Source organism: Hipposideros armiger, unplaced genomic scaffold (genome assembly GCF_001890085.2).
Source record: "Hipposideros armiger isolate ML-2016 unplaced genomic scaffold, ASM189008v1 scaffold_612, whole genome shotgun sequence".
Taxonomy (NCBI): Eukaryota; Metazoa; Chordata; class Mammalia; order Chiroptera; family Hipposideridae; genus Hipposideros; species Hipposideros armiger.
In genome coordinates, this window is record NW_017731962.1 from 137,422 (window position 1) to 156,779 (window position 19,358).

Genomic DNA, 19,358 nt, shown 5'->3' on the forward strand with positions numbered 1-19,358 from the left:
GGTGGGAGCGCCCCTGCCCTGCAGCTGGTGGCCCACAGTGAGCGGTGAAGCCAGTGACCTTACACCTGGGGCGTCGACAACCCAGGCAGGAGGTCAGCAGCAGGGCAGCGTGTGGGAAGAGGGGCGGCCGCGGTGAGAGCCCACGGCAGGTCCCTCCCGGGGGTGCCGGGGGGCCTGGCAGACAGCTGGCAGGACCGTCTCAGGCACCTCATGTTCCCCCTCGGCTTGCCTGTTGCCACTTGGGATACAGTTCGGTCATTATGGTGCTGCGTGGTAACATGGGAGCGTTTGAGCCAACAGAAATACACAGCCGAGGGCAGCTGAAGTCCACGGGAAGGACCGTGATCGGGCCTGCCTTGCACTTGCTTCTGGATGGGAGGGCAGGCGGAGAGCATGGGTCACCTGGAAGGCTGGCTATCATCATGCAGATCCACGCCCGGCCAGCCCCACGCTACGTCCACCAGCCCTGTCAAGGCTCCCACGTGCCCGGGGGCTTGGGCCACGGAGGCCCCTGGACCTGAGACATCCACGTTCCAGACAGCAGTGGTTGGGGTGCGGTGGCCGGGCGTGAGGGACCTGGGCTGAGAGGGTGGCACGGCTCTCTGGGGCTTTTGTGGATGCACTTCCAGATTCAGGGGACAGACCAGGGATTGACCGCTTCGCGGTGCCAGACAGTAGTGAAATGGACTCCTGAGTGAAAGTCTGCATTCGTGCACATAGGCAGGGTGGCCTCATTCGTGACGCCGCAGGCTGCAGACACCTGGTGCCACTGGCAGGGAGATGCACAGGCTGGGGCTGCAGACCATGCAAGGTCACAGTGCAGTCAGGCAGGGCCACCAGGCAGATGCCATGGGACTGGGCTTCCAAAGCTCTAGGAAAGGAAGATGGACCTGGTGTCAGAAGGTGGAGAGTTGCTGCGGGGCCTGGAGTTGGGGTGACTGGGGGGACAATGGCAAGTCTGTTACCTTGATCGCGGCGGTGGCTTCAGTGGAGTCATCGCGCCATGCACCCAGCCAGTGCCTCTTCTGAATTGCGTGTGAAGTTTACCTCAGTGAAGCCGATTTGAAATTCGATTCTTGTATTTCATGCCCTAGCAATGGAGTCAGCAGGTCTGGCACGGAACCAGGGGCGGCTGATGTGCCAGTGTTGGATCTGGCTTTTGGGGGTCCCAGTTTTTCTGGCTCCCATGGTGAAGCCATGTGCCGGACCCAGGATGGCAGGGGTGAGGGTAGAGCCCGGTCTCCTGGAGCTTTGGGGTGCAGAGCGCCTACGGGGTGCCAGGCTGGGTACCAGGTGAAGGGCAGCAGCTTAGGTCTGATTGAAGCCGTTATCAGTAGTGCCGCAAAGAAGCCGGCCCCGGGCCTGGTCTGGCCGGCGTGTTTCACACTCTGCCTCTCGGAGAGGCCCCGCCCGTGAGGGCCCCACGAAGGGCGCGTGGACTTGGGTCTCACTGCTGTTCCTACTGCTACTCACCGTGTGACCCTGCACATGTCACTTGACCTCTCTGTCAACTGGGACAATAGCAATGTCCTCTCGCGGTGGGGGTGGGTGGGGGGGGGATGGGAGTTAGTGTGTGGGGGGTTTGCAGCGGCCCCAGAACACAGTCCCACACCTGATAAGTGGCCTTGCTGTCCCTGTTGGGTTTTCTTCCCTTTGTGTTCAGAGAGTATCAGTGACACTAACTCACAAGAGCAATGAATTCATTTCCTCACGCTGTGTAACAGATGACCCCAACACATAGTGGCAACACTACACCTCCATTACGCTCAGCTTCTCGGGGTCACCACTTTAAACACAGCTGGCCAGGTGGGTCCGTGTCACTTACGGCTTGCGGGCATCTAAAGGCTTGACTGGGCCTGGAGGGTCAGCTGCCACGGGGGCTCCCTCGTCTGGCACGAGATCTCGGCTCCTTCCACGTCAGGGACCCCCTGCTCGAGTGTCCTACCGTGGCAGCTGGCTTCCCCCAGGGCCAGCTATGCGAGGGACCCTTTTATGACAGCCTGGGAAGTCACGCCACACTGTTTCTGGCGCAGGAACACTGGGCAGTGGGCAGCCGGCCCCGGGTGCCCCCGGGGTGCTCAGCTTGCGTGGTGCAGCCGGACTGGCCCTGGGGGCTGAGGGAACCTGTGCCGCCGCCCCAGGGCCAGCTCCACCCCCACCCCAATGCACCAGGTCTGCAGGGCTCACTGCAGGGAGGCCCTGCGATGGCGCGTGCCAGCTCTGAACTTGCCAGGGGTTGGATCCCGGCTCCCCAGGATTCTCTCCTCACAAGGGGAGTTCTCAGGCAGCCCCCTGAGCAGACCCAGCCACAGAATGTGAGCGCTGGCCTCCCCTTTGGAACTAAGACATTCATGTTGAAGAAAAGGGAGAAAAATTCATTACGTTCTTGGGGGAATCACCGTATTTGTGTTAGAAACCAAAACAAAAGCCTTTTAGCTTAGAAGACTTCATGTGCAGCTTTGATCTTTTAAATGCGATGCTCTAAAAATTACCCATAATGCCCTCCCCTAGAGATAATCACTATTAATGATATTTGGGTGTATTTCTTCTAGTCTTTTCTTCTCTTATATGTGTGGGCCTGTGTGTGTTGTGTGTGTGGTGTGGTGTGTACGTGTATGCACGTGTGTGTTGTGAGCGTGCATGACACAGGTATGAATGGCGTGTGTGTCGGGCCACCTGTGTGCCCTGTATGTTACTTGCAGAGGAAAGCTCCTTGTCCTCAGGCACTGCAGTCTGGGGCTCTGGTGCGAGGACCCGGGCTTTTCCTCCCTCTGCCTGCAGCCTGGGCCCTGGGCCCCTGGCACTCCCCTGACCGCTGACACTGTCCCTTCCAGGACGGCTGTTCTCCGTGAAGGACCTTGTACTCGCTACTGAGTAGCGACCATGGGCCTGCTCGCCTGGCTGAAGACCCAGTTCGTCGTGCACGTCCTCATCGGGTTCGTCTTTGTGGTGAGCGGGCTGATCATCAACTTTGTCCAGCTGTGCACTCTCGTCCTCTGGCCCGTGAACAAGCAGCTCTACCGCCGGCTGAACTGTCGCCTCGCCTACTCGCTCTGGAGCCGTGAGTACCGCCAGTGCCCTGCCCTGTGGGGGAGGGGGCGCTTATGCCGGTGGGGGGGGGCAAACAAGTGGGGAGACGCTCAACCCAAAGCACGTCACTAGGCTGAACCACATGACACTCCCACACTTATCCGTTTGGACCCACAGAGGTGGCAGTGTCACGCGGTTTAACGCAGTGCTTGGGACATTTGGAAACATCGTCATGAACTCAGGCTGCCATTACCAGCCTGACTAGCTGCCAGGATGTGGCCAGTCCTGATTCACTGTCCCCTAGCCACGCACACTGCAGGACTGCGAGGCACCCCTCACGTGGCCTGTCACTCCACTCGTAAATATTTTGGTGTCTCTCTCTGACAGAAAAGGACTCTTACCTGTCTAATTAGACATGTGTAGACGTGTGTGTCTACTTTACGTGCTGTGTCTGTGTGTGTGTTTGTACGTGTGACATCATCTCCACCTGTCAGGTGGACGCACCGAGAATTGACACAACGCCCCGCTGACAGCGGTGAGCTCTCGCGCCGTGTTTGGGGGACGGGGCTCGTCTCGGAGGGCAGTGTGCCAGAAGCCAGCAGCAACTCCCACGGTTGTATTTGTTGACCCAATTGTCCCACAAAACGGGAATGTAACCCAGAGAGACACCTGCAGAAGCACAGTCACGCAGATGTTCTCATTGCCCCGTTTTCACGTGAGCACCACCTGCAGCGGCCGACGTGCCCGTGAATGCACACTGACCACGCCGTGTCCGCCCAGCACAGCCCCACGCGCCAGCGAGGAGACAAGACGGTCTCTCTCTCTGCTGACAGAGACCCAGCTTCCAAACACACTTACGTGAAAAAGGAAGGTGTACAACACAGCACCTGGTGTGGTGCCGTTGGCTTAGTTTTAGACACGTATGTGCGATGTGCCTGCACGTGTTTGTAGGGGTACATGCACAGAAAACGCTGAGAGGGCGAACAGGGCAGAGAACTGTCCCGGGGGTGGAGGAAGGAAGGACGTTCACTTTTTTACTACTTACTGTCGAGCTGCTTACTTTTTAGCAAGAACATGTTTGTTTTATAAGAAAGAGAAAATAAACACATTTTATGTCACGCGGGAAATAGTGTGTCCCAGGTCACAAGCTGGTAAGAGAATGGCGCTGAAGAGGTTGTTGGTGTCCATATATTACATGTTATGTTATATTATGTTACATTATATCACATTACATCACAGTATATCATATATATAACACATAAGCCTGTATGCACGTGACTTTCTGCTGCCTCTAAAGAGACCAGCAGCCTGACCCTTAGCTTTAGCGTGCCTTAAATGCGAAATAGCTTCAGTTCCCAGGGTGGTTGGGTTTTTTTTCCTAAATAAAAGGCTACATTGTGTGTGTGTGTGTGTGTGTGTGTGTGTGTGTGTGTGTGTGTGTGAAGTGAGAATTAGAAATCCTATAACATAAAACATACAAATGAGTTATATGTGAGTATAACTGGGCAAGATGAATGCATACCAAAAGGGCACATGCTAATTAATAAAACCTAAATTATAGACTCCACTTCCAGCAGAAGTTAAAACACTACAAAACAGCTAAACCCTGGATAAAGCCCACTTTAAATGCACTGCTGGGTTCCCAGTAAGTAAAGGAAATCTCTTAGCTCCCCATCCCTGTGAGCAAAAGCGGGGGCTGAAGTGGGAGGTCGGTGTTGCTTTTCAGAAACCCCCCGCTTGGCCAGCTGTAAGAGAGGGAACTGAATGTAAACAGGACCCCCGAGAAATGGGCGGAGTGGAGCTGGTCAGCAGTGCCTGTGGGCTCAGCACAAACAGAAATACACTTGGGAGAGTATCTAAAATAGATTTAGACAAATCAAATAGGAACTCAGAGAACCACAAACATGCAAGAATAGATGTAGACAAAAGACCACCCAAAGGGGCCAGATTTGACAAAGAACCAAATGGAACTTCTATAAGTAAAAATTGTAATTGTAGGACTTGTTTAAAAATAAAATCTTAGTGAATGAATGTTACATCAGATTAAACAGCCAGTGAGAGAATGGGTAAACTGGACATAACATAAACCTGAAGAAATCACCCAGAGCGCGGCAGAGTGACAAGGCAAAAATATACGACACAGGAGTTAAAAGATGCACAGAGAGGAGGAGAAGTCCTGTGACCAGGCTTGGACTCCTGTCCTGGGAGAGAGGCTAAGGAGAAGCAGCTATGGACGCGATGACGGCTGGGGAGTCCCCCAAGCTGCTGAAAAACGTGATTCTGTAGCCCTGGAAGGAGGGTGAGTCAACAGAGACCCACGTTTAGACTCGTCACCATGAAATCACAAACCATCAGAGCCGACAAGACAATTCTCAAAATACCCGGAGAGCAGAGCTAGAGCCCACAAATGCTGACGGACTGACGGTGGTCATCGGAGCCAGAGATGGGGTCCCTTCAGCCTCTCAGGGGGCAGTGACCATCAGCCCAGGACTCCAGACCCAGCAAAGTAACCTGTCCAACGAGAGCGAGATAGAAACAGCCTGAGGTAAACAAAAAGCAAGAGCAGTCAGGGAGTTCTTCAGTAAGAACAAAGCGTGTCCTGTCACACAGGCAGGTTCTGAGATTCACGAAAGAATGGCAGCAAGAGGGACTGGTAAGCAGGTAAATTAAACAGTCGTAGAAAATAATTGTAATGCCCAGTTTGTGAGGCTGAGAACAGACGGGACTGGCCCCGGGGTGGCCTGGTGGCAGGAATGGGGTGACCCATGCCTGGACTGTCGTTCTCAGATTTGTTAGAATGGACATCTCAGCGTGAGACGCATTGACTGAGTGTAAACAGAAAACAGAGAGAGCGGACATGACCCCCAACTGTTAGAAAGATGCATTAAAGACGCAAAGACCAATTCATTTTTTTTTAAATGCAAGAAAGAAAAAAGCATGTGCATAAGAAAAGTAAATAAGTAAAAGTAACTAAATAGAAAAAACGCGAAGTCGAAGTTGAAATGAACACAGCGTCCCCCAATATTTGGAAGGGACCAGACACTCCTGGAAAGCACCAGCCTGCTCCTGTCGCCTGAACCCGCATGCCTGTGGGACTCCCCCCAGGTGACCTGTTGAATGTGGGGACATCCTCCACTTAAGTTTATTTCTTCAATACATGAGCGGGAGTCCTTCTCAAATCCGAGCTAAGTGGGAGCCTCTCCCCACTTCCGCGGGCATACAGTGAGAGCTGGAGTATGTTACTGTATCAGTAACCCTTCAGCTCTGCACACATCCCTCTCATTCTGACACCTGGCCTTCTCGCCGCCCACCCTGTGCCCGTTCCCGTGCGGCCATGTCATCTGGCCATGGGGTGGCCAGGCTAACGACACAGGTGTGGAACCAGACGGCCTGGCTCCCTGCTGGCCTGGGCCCAGGCTTTACCCCTTCTCGTCTGTAAAACACAGATACAGCCACCCACCTCCCTGCTGTAGTATCAAGATGAAATGAATGCACAGAGTATGTGTACAGCAAGGCTCAATAACTGATTACTATTATTAGGCCAATTCTGAGTTTTTTTAAATCGGTGGATGAAATGTGCAGAAAACGGCCAGCTCATTGTGTGCAAGGGCAAGCATCTCTCTGAATGAAGGAAATCGCAGAGAGAAATTCACGTGGGCCCGCGAGCCAACCAGCAAAACTCCTGATTCAGAATATCCCCCGTATTGATGGCCAGGAGACTGCGGCCGTGAGGCCTGGTGGCTGTCGGTGACCACCCGGGGGGACCCATGTGTCTCGCAGTCAGCAGAACGGGCCACCCCACAGCTGCCGCAGGACGCAGTGGCCTTGTTCTCCTTAGAACATCTGCGGGGCGTTGACCCGTGTCTGTCTGTCTGTCTGTCTGCAGCCCCTTCCTCCTGGCAGGCTCCCCCTGGGCCAGACTCAGGCTTGATCAGAATGGTGGAGGTCTCGAGCGCTGGCTCAAGTAAGCAAGCTGGAGGACAGGAAGCTGCTTGTGGGAACGCCATCCGCGTGTCCCACCTGCAGCCACAGACGACGCTTCCCTCCGTGAAGGCCCCTGCGTCCTGGCTGCTGGCCTGGGCTTCTGTCCAGTGATGACGACAACCCGAAGAGGCTTTAACTGTAGCAGCACAGCACGGGCTTCCCGACGCCGTGAGCACCTTGGAATAAAGTGCGCGGTCTGAACGCAGTCCTGTGTCCGCCTGGCGGGGTGCTGCTGGGGTGTCTGCTGTGTCCTGTACACCTGTTAGCGATCAGCATCAAGGGCCCGGCGTGGCCTTGTGGGGGGCACGCCTAGCGCAGCAGGCACCTGTTCTGAGCCTGTCTTGGAACATGGCCGCAGGTGACCTCTGGGAGGCAGTCATGGAAGCCAGGGTCCTTTGCACCTGGCCGTAGTGCCAGCGTGAGGAAGGTGTGGGTCAGCAAGCCCAAGCTCGCACCATCCCTGCCTCCACCCGGGGTTTCCGTGTGTCCGCCTCCACCGGGCCAGCCAAAGCCAGCACTGACTGAGCGTTTCGTCTGCGTCAGAGCAACTCCTGAGAGCATCGGTCTGGCCTGGGCACCCCCAGCCCTCCCTGCCGTGGGGTAGCGACCGCCCCTCTGACGGGCGGAGGTCACACAGCTGATTAGGGCCGTCCTGGGGGTCAGGGCAGCGTGCTGGTGTCAGAGTCCAGGCTCCTGTCCAGTGTGCTACACGCACCGCCCTGCGACTGTTGTATCAGTGAGAAGGCGTTCAGAACCGACCCAGCCAGGAGGCAGCAACGACATCAGTGTCCACCAACGGGCAAGTGGGTGAGCAGACGCGGTGTGTCCACATGGTGGCTGTCGTCCAGCCTTAGGTGAGCAGGAGAGCCTGCCACACGCAGCAGCGTCGGTGACCATGGAGGACATCGTGCCAAGGAAAGCAAGCTGGCCGCAGGACAGCACTGTAGGGCCCCACTCGCCTGAGGCCCTGAAATGGTCACACTCAAGGCAGCATAGAGGAGTCAGGACTGGGCTGATGTGTCGGTTATCCATGTGCGTAAGTCCTCGACGCTGCGCCTGCCGCTGACCCTGAGGTGCCCGACCCCCACGCAAAGGGGAATCCTGTGTAACTGGAAGCAGCGCCCCCACATACAGATCCCCAGCATCAGTCAAAACACTGTTGACCCTGAGCAACACGGCTTGGAACTACGTGGGTCCACTTAAATGCATTTTTTTATGTCTACATGTTCATGGAATTGTACAGCCATCTCCACCATCTAATTTTAGAGCATTTTTAGCTCCAAAGAAACAGTGTACCATTGACTACTCACCCATCCCTCCCTCTCCCAGCCCCTGGCACTTGGTCTACTTCCTGTCTCTATGGATTGGCCATGTCTGTACATTTCATGCACATGGATTCCTGCCGGGCACGGTCCCTATGAGTGACTTCTTCCACCCAGTGATGGTTCTAAGGCTGGTCTACATTGTAGCAGGTGTCAGAGCCACATTCCTGCTACAGCTGAATAATAGCACACCACATGGATACACAGTGTTATCCACTCTGTCATCAGCGGATGGACAGTTGGATTTTTCCACTTTGGGCTGTGTGAACAATGCTGCTGTGAACATTCGTGCGCAAGTTTTGGGGTGGACATCTGTTTTCATCTCTCTTGGGCATATACCTAGTAGTGGCAGTGCCGGGTCATCTGGTAGCTCTCTCTCTGGAGCTGTTTTCCAAAGTGGCTGCCCCGTTTGACACCCCCGACAGCAGCGTGTGGGGTCCCTGCTGCACCTGTCTTGCCGACGCCTGCCGTTGTCCGTCTGTTGACGGTAGCATCCTGGTGGGTGGGAAGGTACCTCACCGTGGTTTTGGTTTGCGTTTCCCTGTTGGCTGATGACACTGAGCATCTTTTCATGTGCTTGTCGGCTTTGGAGAACGTCTGCTCAGATCCGTCTGTTTTCCTGTCCCTGCACTGTTAAGTCAGTGCACGTGAATGTTGGGTGGATGCGGACAGGCTTACAGGCTCATTGTAAGTGCTGAGTTTGCCTCTGACGAGTGGCCTTTCTCTTGACCCGGCCTGCGTCCCCTTGGGGCCCTCTCTGGTCCCTCGATGCTATGGTCAACCGACCCCTTTGTGGCTTCTCTGACTGCCCGTCAGGTAGGAAGGACTGTAACACATGACCGTTCAGGCGTTGTCTGAGACGGACCATCTGTCCGGGTCCCACTTGGTGTAGATGACACCCCAGAGGCCGTGTTCTCAGCTGTTAATGTCACGTGCTGTACCCCATTTAGTCTTCCCAGCAGCCCTGTGAGGAAGCTGCAGTTATCTCCTTTCTGTAAAGGGGGAACCTGACGCTCGGAGTCCAGTCTCTAAGCTCTGGGCTGTGCTGCCCATCAGCGTTTCCTGGCACCCACCCCCAAGGGTTCCCCCTTGGAAAATGGATGGGATGGGGTCCAGCACACAAACAGTGGGGCAGTGCCCTGTCACCCCTGAGCCTGAGCACTGCTTCCTGGTCTGTGAGGTCACCCTTCTCAGGACACCTGCCGTGGTGGGCATGACACCGGTTGACCATGGGGGCCCAGTGCTCTCTTGTGTGCCCGAACCCACCCTTCACCCCCACTCCATGGATGAAATGTGTGGTATTCCATCAAACCATAGCACATGTGACAATCGTGACTGGACATAATGATAAAGATATTAATAGCTGTCTAAAATGCTGGCTTTCCTCCATTTCCTCTGCCACTTTTTTGTCTTCCTGAAAGTTTTATTTGCCTTTTCCCTTGACTTTTTTTTTTTTTTTTAGTTTCAGGTGTGCAGAACAATGTAATAGTTAGACATTTCACCCCTCACAAAGTGATAACCCCCTCCCCCAATCTGTGCCCCTCTGACATGTACATAGCTGTTACAATTCCATTGACTCTATTCCCTATGCTGTACTTTACATCCTGTGACTATATATATATATTAAATTATAGTTGACATTCAATATTATTCAGCTTCAGGTGGACAGCGCAGTGGTGGGGGATCTACACCATCCATGAAGTGGTCTTCCTAACATTTATTTTGACATCCTGCAAAATAAATTAGGAAAACTTACTTTATTTAATATAAACCAGCAAAAGTCATTTCTAGCAACAAAACCCAGTCTACCCAGTTTCCCTGAAAATAAGACCAGGTCTTATATTAATTTTTGCTCCAACAATCTACATGTATTCATTCCTTCATGTCCAAAAATCTACATTTATTCAAACAGTCATGTCTGGCTGATGATCTTAACTGGGGCTTATGTTTGGGGTAGGGCTTATATTACGAGCATCCTGAAAAATCATGCTAGGGCTTATTTTCCAGTTAGGTCTTATTTTCGGGGAAACATGGTAGGTGACAGTACTGGACGAGTCCCGCCTGCGTCAGAGCTGGGGCCTGGCCTGTGCTTCCTGGGGAGGGAAGGCCGGGCTGGGCCTACGCCGCCGACACCCCCCTTGTGCCCGCAGAGCTGGTCATGTTGCTGGAGTGGTGGTCCTGCACCGATTGCACCCTCTTCACCGACCAGGCCACGATGGAGCGCTTCGGGAAGGAGCATGTGGTCATCATCCTCAATCACAACTTCGAGATTGACTTCCTCTGCGGGTGGACCATGTGCGAGCGGTTTGGTGTGCTGGGGGTGAGTGACGGGGGGTCCCGGGGGGATGTGGGGGTGAGTGACGGGCCCTGGGGGGATGTGAGGGTGAGTGACGGGGGGCCCCGGGGGGATGTGGGGGTGAGAGACGTGGGGTCCCGGGAAGGTGCTGGCGTGGCTCCTTGGAGTTTTAGCCCCTGGTCCGCTGAGCTAGGAGTCTGCATGCATGGCTGACAAGGGTGCCTCGGATGGTCGGCTGCCTTCAGCTGCCTCGGGCCTCTTCTGAGATGGGGCAGTTCCTACTTTTCCGCTCCTAGCCCTTACTTGTTACCTTGTGAGTCCCTGAAGCTCCCTGGGTGAGTGAGGTGCCCGGAATGTCACCACCCTGAGCCAGGCTGAGGAGTGACTATCCGTAGATGGCGGCCAGTCAGATGGCTGCCTCCTGGGCGCCTGCCCTCCCACCAGGCTGCGCCTCGGTTTCCCCCTCCATCAGATGGACACGTGCCTGGACTCTCGGGGTCAAGCTGATCCCCAGGCGCCACACTCAGTGTCAGGGTGTCCCCATTGACAGCGAAGGCCCCAGACAGCACGGCAGTCCCGGGGGGGCCCAAGGGGACCTGGCGGCCTGGTGCGCTATCTGCTGCCCCTCCCCCCAGAGCTCCAAGGTGCTGGCCAAGCGGGAGCTGCTGTTTGTGCCCCTCATCGGCTGGACGTGGTACTTCCTGGAAATCGTGTTCTGCAAGCGCAAGTGGGAGGAAGACCGGGACACCGTGATCGAGGGGCTGCGGCGCCTGGCCGACTACCCCGAGTACATGTGGGTGAGTCGCTGCACGCCTGCCGCAGGCACGCAGCCGCGCACGCCCGGGAGACCTCCGCCCCGCTCAGATGCGTGAACGCCACCGGGTCGCGAGTGGGCAGGCCGGCAGCGGGTCCCGCCCTCGGGGCTGTGGCTCGGGGCCACCTGTCTCCACATTCGGGGTGCCGGGAGGGAAGGAGGTGGGTGCCTCCCTGCTCAGGTGAGTGTGGGTGCCCCACCAGTGCCCAGGCTGAGCCCCCTCTGCAGGGAGGGACTTCCTTAGAGGAGGGTTTCAGGGCAAACCAGTGACCTGTAGGTCTGGGCGAGTCTGCCAGGCCGTCAGTCAGGGCAGAAGCACAGGACATTTGACCCCCACCTGTAATGGCAGCAGGACCTGGCGGCTTGGCGGGTTTTCAGGCCCCTCAGGTGGGTTTGATGGACTGCAGCCACGATGATCAGGGCCAGTCGGTTTGAATCTCCTGCCTCTCTCTCTCCTCCTTCCTTCTGGAGGGTGACAGTCCTTTGAGAGCTGGCTCCTGATTTAGCGTGTCCACCTCTCATGTATTGTTCACTCAGCGGCCAGAAGGCTTCTGCCCAGGGACCTTCGTGGTGCCTCCCTTCTGGAAAGTTCTCTTTGGCATCCTTTGAGATCAGTGTGATGCTGTTAGCTATTTGGTGAGGGAATTTGTGTGGTAGAGTGCGGGTCGCAGCCCGAAAGTAAAATATTGAGTTGTCGGGAAAGTAAGCCATGACGCATTTTTGCAACGAAAAACATAGAAAAAATACGTCATGACTTTTCTGACAACCCAATAATGTTTCAAACCCTGCCATGTGCTTGTCATTAGAGCACTGATGTCATTTCTACAAATGGGGCAGCAAACATTTTGCTGCCAGTCAAGGCCACACGTGAGGGAGACGGCCGAGCCCATTAGGTGCGAGTTCCTACCTGGGCTAAGCGGCGTCCCCGTGTCTGTGTCCCAGTTTCTCCTGTACTGTGAGGGCACCCGCTTCACAGAGAAGAAGCACCGCGTCAGCATGGAGGTGGCGGTCTCCAAGGGGCTGCCCGTCCTCAAGTACCACCTGCTGCCCCGCACCAGGGGCTTCACCACCGCAGTCCAGTGCCTGCGCGGGACAGGTAAGGGCCCACGTCACTGCTGAGCGGGACACCACCATCCCCGGGGCCCCGCATGAGGCCAGAAATGAAAAGGGTCAAACCTACACGAGCGAGTCGCATGTAAGATACGGGACAGGAAAGGGAGACCCCAGTGAGCGGAGTGAACATGTTGTAAGACTCTTGTGTCATTTTCGAGGTGATAAAATGCGAGTTAATGGAAATGCCGAAATAATTTTAAAAGTATATAACTGAAGATCTTATAAAGGAAAAACGATGTGGCTGATGAACCCGAAAGGAGGCAGGATAAAAGACAGGGGCAGAGGACAGTTAGGACACGTAATTAGGAGGCGGCCAGAGGGCGGACTGAAAGGCACACTCGTCAGGAAGCACAGTGGATGCAATCAGCTACATGCCCAACTTAAAGACGAGAACCCAAAGCAAAGGTGACCCATGTGACAAGCCCCTGGTCTCGCGTGGGCGAGGCTGGCAGCCCGGCTCACCCCTCCATCCTCACAGTCGCAGCCGTCTACGATGTCACGCTGAACTTCCGGAGGAACAAGAACCCGTCTTTGCTGGGGATCCTCTATGGAAAGAAGTATGAGGCGGACATGTGTGTGAGGTGAGCGCGGAGCCCGGGGGGCCTTGTCCTGCCGCTGCCCCCTCCCGTGTCCCAGCCCTGACACCTGGCCCCGCCCACCTCCCGGGCTGTCCCCACGTGGAGGCACCCAAAGTCCCTCCACCCAGGATGGGCAGACACGGGGACAGACGCAGGAACCACTGGCCATCGGACAAAATGAATGAGTGGCTGTGAGGTGAAGGCCGGAAGTTGCAAATGATCTGGGGAGGAGTGACCCCTCCCCCGGAGGGAGCACAGAGGCTTTCGAAAGAGGCTGAGCTAAAACTTGCTCAGTGACGGATTTCCACAGGGCGAAGGACAGCTGCCTTGGCCTGAGGGGCTCCGTGGTCCCTTTTTCAGGGTGCAGGACAAGTTAGGTCTGTGGCTCGCAGGCCGCCAGGAGAGAAGGGAGCGTCAGGGCTGCGGCTGACGTCGGTGGCGCTCAGGCTCTGGCTCCCAGTGACCCTGGGGCTGAGCCCAGCAGGCTCCCCCGTAACTGGCCGTAGGCTCGTATGTTCAGGGACGTCCCACTGGTGGGACATGGGAGCTGGTTAATGCAGAGCTGCCCGGTGGCCTTAGGGACCCTGAGCACCCAAGTAGGGAAACTCAGTCAGAGGTGGGGCCCTACGGAGCCCTTAAAATGTCCTTGGATTATCAGAAACGGTTCCTATTGACTGTGCAGTGAGCGTGGATTGAGTGCTTGCTGTATGCAAAGCGGGAGGCTGGAGACGGATGGGGGCAGGTGAAGGAACCAGCGCCAGGTTTCTGAGGGGCAGTGGCTGGTGGACACAGATGTGCTCAGTGCCGTGGCCGCAGGAAGGCGTTGCAGGAAGGAAGGCCGGGGCGCACCCTCCCCGTCACCTCCGTGGGAGCTCGAGCCGTCCCCTCCCAGGCCTTGCTGAAGTCTGACAGGTTGTGGGGTTCCCTGGGGACTACAGTCACGTGGCTGACCTTTCCCCCAAGGGTAGAACCCAGATCTGTTCAGAGGCCGCAGTGCAGGCTCTCCCACAGAACCTTCAGGCCTGAAGCTGCACTGACGTGACTTTTGCTGGCACTGGTGATTTGAGCCCCAGAATTTGAGGGATCTGTGTCTGAAACGAAGGGGGTCAGCAGGAGGAGGGTCCGTTTTAGGTTCCATCCTGAGTGTTCCCGGCACCAGTGAGACAAGACAGGAGTGAGGTGTCCAGGTGTCCACTGCAGAGCCCCACGCTTTGTTCTGGGATGCAGGCGTGACCTCCCACAGAGAGCAGCCCTCATTTCTGTAACACAGGGTCAAGTCCAGTCACACCCAGATGGTGGCCGCATTTCTCACTGCCACGCTTTGTCTCCAGGCTTCTCTGGCTCGTGAACATAATCCCCCCTGCAAAATATTTTTAACTGAAAGCCACCTTGGAACCCCTCTATTAGTAAAATGGTGTTGAGACGCTGCTTCCCGCTCAAGGCAGAGCCCAGGCCGCTCAGGCCGTCCCCTGTCTGGCTCCTCCTGGTTGAACTTGCAGTCTCCCCCGTCGTTCCAGTTGCCCAGAGAGACAAGCCCTTCCATCTCTGTGGTGGCGCCTGTGTCTGCCATCCGACCTCCGCCGGCTTGGTGTCCATCCTGGTCAGTGGGACCTGCGAAGGCTCTGACAGGCCCACTCCACTCCAGTCTTGAGAGCTTCAGCTTGTATGTTTTAAAACAATACCACCCAGCTCTGGCCACACGACAGGAAATCTCCAGGAATCGTTTTGTGAACATAAATAATAAGCTGGGTGGTTTTTCCCTTCTGAAGTTTGCGGTGGCCTGGCTCAGCGTAGTGTAGGGTCCCTTATTCCGTCCTGGGGGCCGAGGAAACACCTGGCGGGGGCGCCCCGGGGGCTGGGAGATCTCGGGGGCCCCGGATGCTCCTGTTCCCTGGCTGTGGCTCCGACTAGAACACGTAATGTGGTCCAGGACAGCGATGGCAGTGGTGAGCTATGTCAAGCCCTCACCCTCGCTGGTCTGTCATCTTCACACGACTTGGAGGCAGGTCCTGCTCTTGTCCTGTAGTGAGGGGTGGGCGGTGGTCACAGTCTCAGCTGCCCCGGTCAGAGGGGGCAGGTGGTGGGGCCGGGGTAGACCACTGGGCCCAGCTCAGGGTGCCCCAGCCACCCCACCAGGCTGCACGGCGCCTCCGCGGGGACTCCGGCCCCAGCTGCAGAGGACTTGAGCTTTCAGCAGTTCATTCCCTCTTTGCTGCAGGAAACACGGGCGATGCTTTACCTAATCTTATGTGAATAGATATATTCTTAGAACTTTTAAAAAGCTTCAGCTTCCTGTTTGGTGTCACTTCCTGTTTGGGTTTAGAGTAAAAGCAATATTCCGATGGGTCTAAAACATACTTGTCATCCAACACACCAAGGCTCTCACAGCCCTGGGGTCTTGTCTCAGTCCCTATCCTCTGTGGGCAAAGTGTCCAGGGGCCTGTGACCAGGCAAGGCCAAGGGCTTTGGTGACGTGGTGATGGTGGCCGGAGGTTCATGCTGGCCAGTGACCCTAACATGGTTTGAGTCAAGTTCAGGAGATAGATGCTCATTTGTATTTATTTTTATCTCATTTTAAATCCTTATTATTGGGTTGTTGGAAAAGTCATGACGCATTTTTATAACAAAAAACATAGAAAAAATACGTCATGGGTTTTCCAACAACCCAATATATATATTTCATGGTGTAACAGACACACAGAACTTGTATGTGACATGTGCACATGTGAAGTCAGGGCGGACAGCCGAGTGGGTGTGAAGCCGTTAGGCGGTCCCCTCTCCTAGACAGACCCCTTCCGAGCCTCGTCCCTCTGATGCCTGACGGCGTGTGTGTTTGTAGTCTGTTTTCATTTTGAATATGGCAAAGATTGATAGGCATAACCCTTACAAACCAAAGTTCTCAATTTTTAGAGCAAAAATTTCGAGATGCCTTAAAGCATGGAGGTTTACATCTGGCCTCTCACTGTGGGCCCCTCCGAGGTGGGGAGCCCTGCCCTGTGATGACCATGGTCCTGCTGGTCAGTTACTCTAGCTCAGGCGCGTGCTTTGTGCCCTCTGCTGGCCAACGTCAGGTACTACAGTTGCCGTGAGAGCGGTTCTCCGGCCAATCTTACTTACCAGGCCGACCCTCCACTGGTGGGGCTGGTAACCCAGCTGGTGATCAGGTTTACAAATAAGTTAGTGTCTTAACTGGTCAGCTGTTTGTTAGCTGAGATTAAAGTTCTAAATCTCTATCGCTTTTCATATTTGAAACAAGTAGATGTCATTTGTGAAATACATAATTTTCTTTGCCTAACTAAAGATACCCTGAGTTGTGCTTACTTCCAAAGAACGAACTATTAAAAGAGACCAAAGCTCCTGCTGAAGCTAATAAGTGATCACCCCTCATGGTGGAGAGGGAGCGTGATCGGCCCATTGCACTGCCCGTGGGCACCCCCCCCCCGCAAGCTGCACCTCCGGCCCCCCTCCGCCCCCCGCAGCTCCCTGCAGGCCCACAGCCCCCGGCCACCCCCACGGCGTCCCGGGAGAATGCCCGAACGTTACTTTGATGTCTGTGCGCTTTTGGAAGTTGAGTGAGGTTGGCCAGCAGAAGCAAGCCAGCAAGCAGCCATGATGCTCAGGTTCTCCCCGTTTTCGGTTTGATGGCATCGAGTTATTGACTTTGCTTTCAACCTTCTTTGTAAAACAGGAGATTTCCTCTGGAAGAGATCCCGCTGGATGAGAAGGGAGCAGCTCAATGGCTTCATAAACTGTACCAGGAGAAGGTAAAGGCACACAGCTTTCCCTCTAGGGGGCCGGGGGAGCCGGAAGAAGGCTGAGGGGCAGCTGATGGGGAAGGCAGCTGCCACGGGGACGTCCTCAGGAATCAGAAGTGCTGTGCAGGCATCAAGTACTTATGTCTAATCCTTTTTTTTCCCTTGTTCTTAGCTTTTGAGAAATCAACAAACTAGATAAAAGTATAAAGGGTAACATAATGCTTCTATAACCATGGCTGATTACATTGTATCACATTTGTTTCATTTTTTCATGTAAAAGAAAGTATAGATATATAATAGATGTATCTATATGTGTGTGTATGATTTAGTATATGAGACACAATACAGATGACATAAAAAGAGTCTTAAGCCCAAACCCAGCCCCACCTCTTTTCCCATAGTATAACTCACCCCTGACTCTTGCTTCTGGTTAATTTTATGTACACAAACATACAGGACACTAGATTTTTTTGTTTTCAGTGTTGTGGGAGGCTTAGTAATGAGAAAATCCTTCCAGTGCATAACAAATACCCTTTAAATGCACTGACAAACTCTCAAGAAAATAAGGGGAGCCTCTAGGGATCGGAAAAGGAAATGGGGCTGAAAACCCAGGGTAAGCCTGCGGGCTGCCACTGCTGCGCCCTCCTGGTAGAGTTTGCTGGTCCCCTTACCCCAAAGCCTTGAGTCTTAATGCCCACCTGGAGACAGAAGATAAGGGTTTGACCTCACCCAAGGCAGAAGTTAGAACTGAATACCCTACGTGAAGCTGGGACCCTCTGAGACTTCCACCCTCAGAAAGGTTAAAAACTGGAAAAGCGTTTGCCGGCCAGCACAGGGAAATGACTCGGAAGCTCCCTTCTCCTGGTCTCAGAAAGGCCCCCTGGTGATTCATAACCACAGGCGTGACCACATACAGGTTTGGGGTGTGCATTTATACAACAACAACACAGTTCAAAAAGACAAAAGACAAGCTATCAGCATAAAAAGTGGTTCCAGGCAACCCTCTCTGGAGTTCCTGAGAGCAGCGCGTGCAGAACTGGAAGAACATGGCTGCATGCCTAAGCTGCCCAAGGTTTCCTCAGGTAGGATCCTGCTGGAGACGAGCTCAGAGCCAGAAGCCACCACGGGCTCCGTGACAGGCACAGCAGGCAAGGACTAAACCGCCCGAAAGCCTCAGCTACTGGGACGATCAGGCAGACACTAACATCAGTGTGTTTGAAATGAGTAAGCACAAAAGAAGGAACTGAAAAGAGCAGAGCAAGACCTAGGAAAAAACGAGTCAGGTTTGAGAAAGGTCAGGCTGGATTTATGGGCATGAGAACTCTAGTCATTGACAGGAAAATCTTAGCAGATGAAACAGCACATGATCTACAGCTGAAGAGAGAATTAGTAAACTGGAAGCTTTAGAAGAAACTGCTCAGAATGCAGCACAGAGGAAAAACGTTAAAAGATACAGAGAACAGACTGAAGGTCCAATAGGTAACTATTAGCAGGTCCAGGAAGAGAAAGCAGAGAGATGGCGAAGAGCAGTTGTCAGAGGTGGTAACCATAAAACTAGAATTGGTGAACACGAATTTCATCAGGTTCAAGAAATTCAAGTCTGGGGTAGGATAAATAAAAAGAAACTTCCCCTACTTGGCAATGAAATTGCAGAACACCATAGACAAAGAGAAGATCTTAGAATAACCAAAGAGAAAGGACATACTGCCCACAAAGGGGTTGGTCACATCTCTTAATGTGGATTAGGATCTGTTATAAAGTCTTACACGTTTTATCCTGTTAATAATCATACACATACACACACTTACATGCACATAAATTATACATACATACATACACGTGTAATGCATGCACACAAAATAGAGTAAACCCAGAGAGAGTAGAACAAAGAAAAGAATAAAAATAGCGTAAATTAGTTTAACAGAAAGCAAAGCTATAAAAGAGTGAATCAACTGCACCAAAAGCTTTTCCTTTAAGAATATTACAAAATAGGGGCCGGCCGAATGGCTCAGTTGGTTAAGAGTGAGAGCTCTGAGCAACAGGGCTGCCAGTTCGATTCCCACATGGGCCAGTGATGCTTCGCCCGAGCTGAGCTGCTGCTGAGCTGCCAACAGGTGGCAGTATATGGCTCAGCTGGTGAGAGCACATGCTCCTAACAACAAGGTTGCAGGTTCTACTCCTGCATGGAATGGTGGGCTGCGCCCACTCGCAACTAAGATTGAACACGGTACCTTGAACTGAGCTGCTGCCAGAGTGGCTCAGGGGATAGAGCGTGTGCTCTTAACAAGGCTGCCGGTTTGACTCCCGCGTGGGATGGTGGCTACGCCCACCCGTAACTAATTGAACACAGCACGTTGAGCTGAGCGGCGCGACTGGACTTGGAGCTGAGCTAGCTGCACCCTCCACAACTAAGATTGAAGGACAACAACTTGGCTGTTCCCCTTCCCCAATTCCCCAACACTGTTC

The 19,358-nt window shown here is 54.1% G+C and overlaps 1 protein-coding gene across 4 annotated transcripts in view; it reads left to right on the forward strand.

Annotated features, from left to right (window-relative positions):
- AGPAT3 (1-acylglycerol-3-phosphate O-acyltransferase 3) overlaps nucleotides 1–19,358 on the forward strand; it is a 76,378-nt gene that overhangs the window by 50,283 nt on the left and 6,737 nt on the right. For all 4 annotated transcript variants that reach the window (XM_019625009.1, XM_019625012.1, XM_019625010.1 and 1 more), the window contains 6 exons: nucleotides 2,835–3,061; nucleotides 10,487–10,656; nucleotides 11,268–11,429; nucleotides 12,389–12,542; nucleotides 13,038–13,140; nucleotides 16,826–16,901. In XM_019625009.1, the coding sequence (XP_019480554.1) occupies nucleotides 2,884–3,061; nucleotides 10,487–10,656; nucleotides 11,268–11,429; nucleotides 12,389–12,542; nucleotides 13,038–13,140; nucleotides 16,826–16,901 (843 nt within the window). In that variant the 5' untranslated portion in view covers nucleotides 2,835–2,883. The remainder of the gene's footprint in view (nucleotides 1–2,834; nucleotides 3,062–10,486; nucleotides 10,657–11,267; nucleotides 11,430–12,388; nucleotides 12,543–13,037; nucleotides 13,141–16,825; nucleotides 16,902–19,358) is intronic.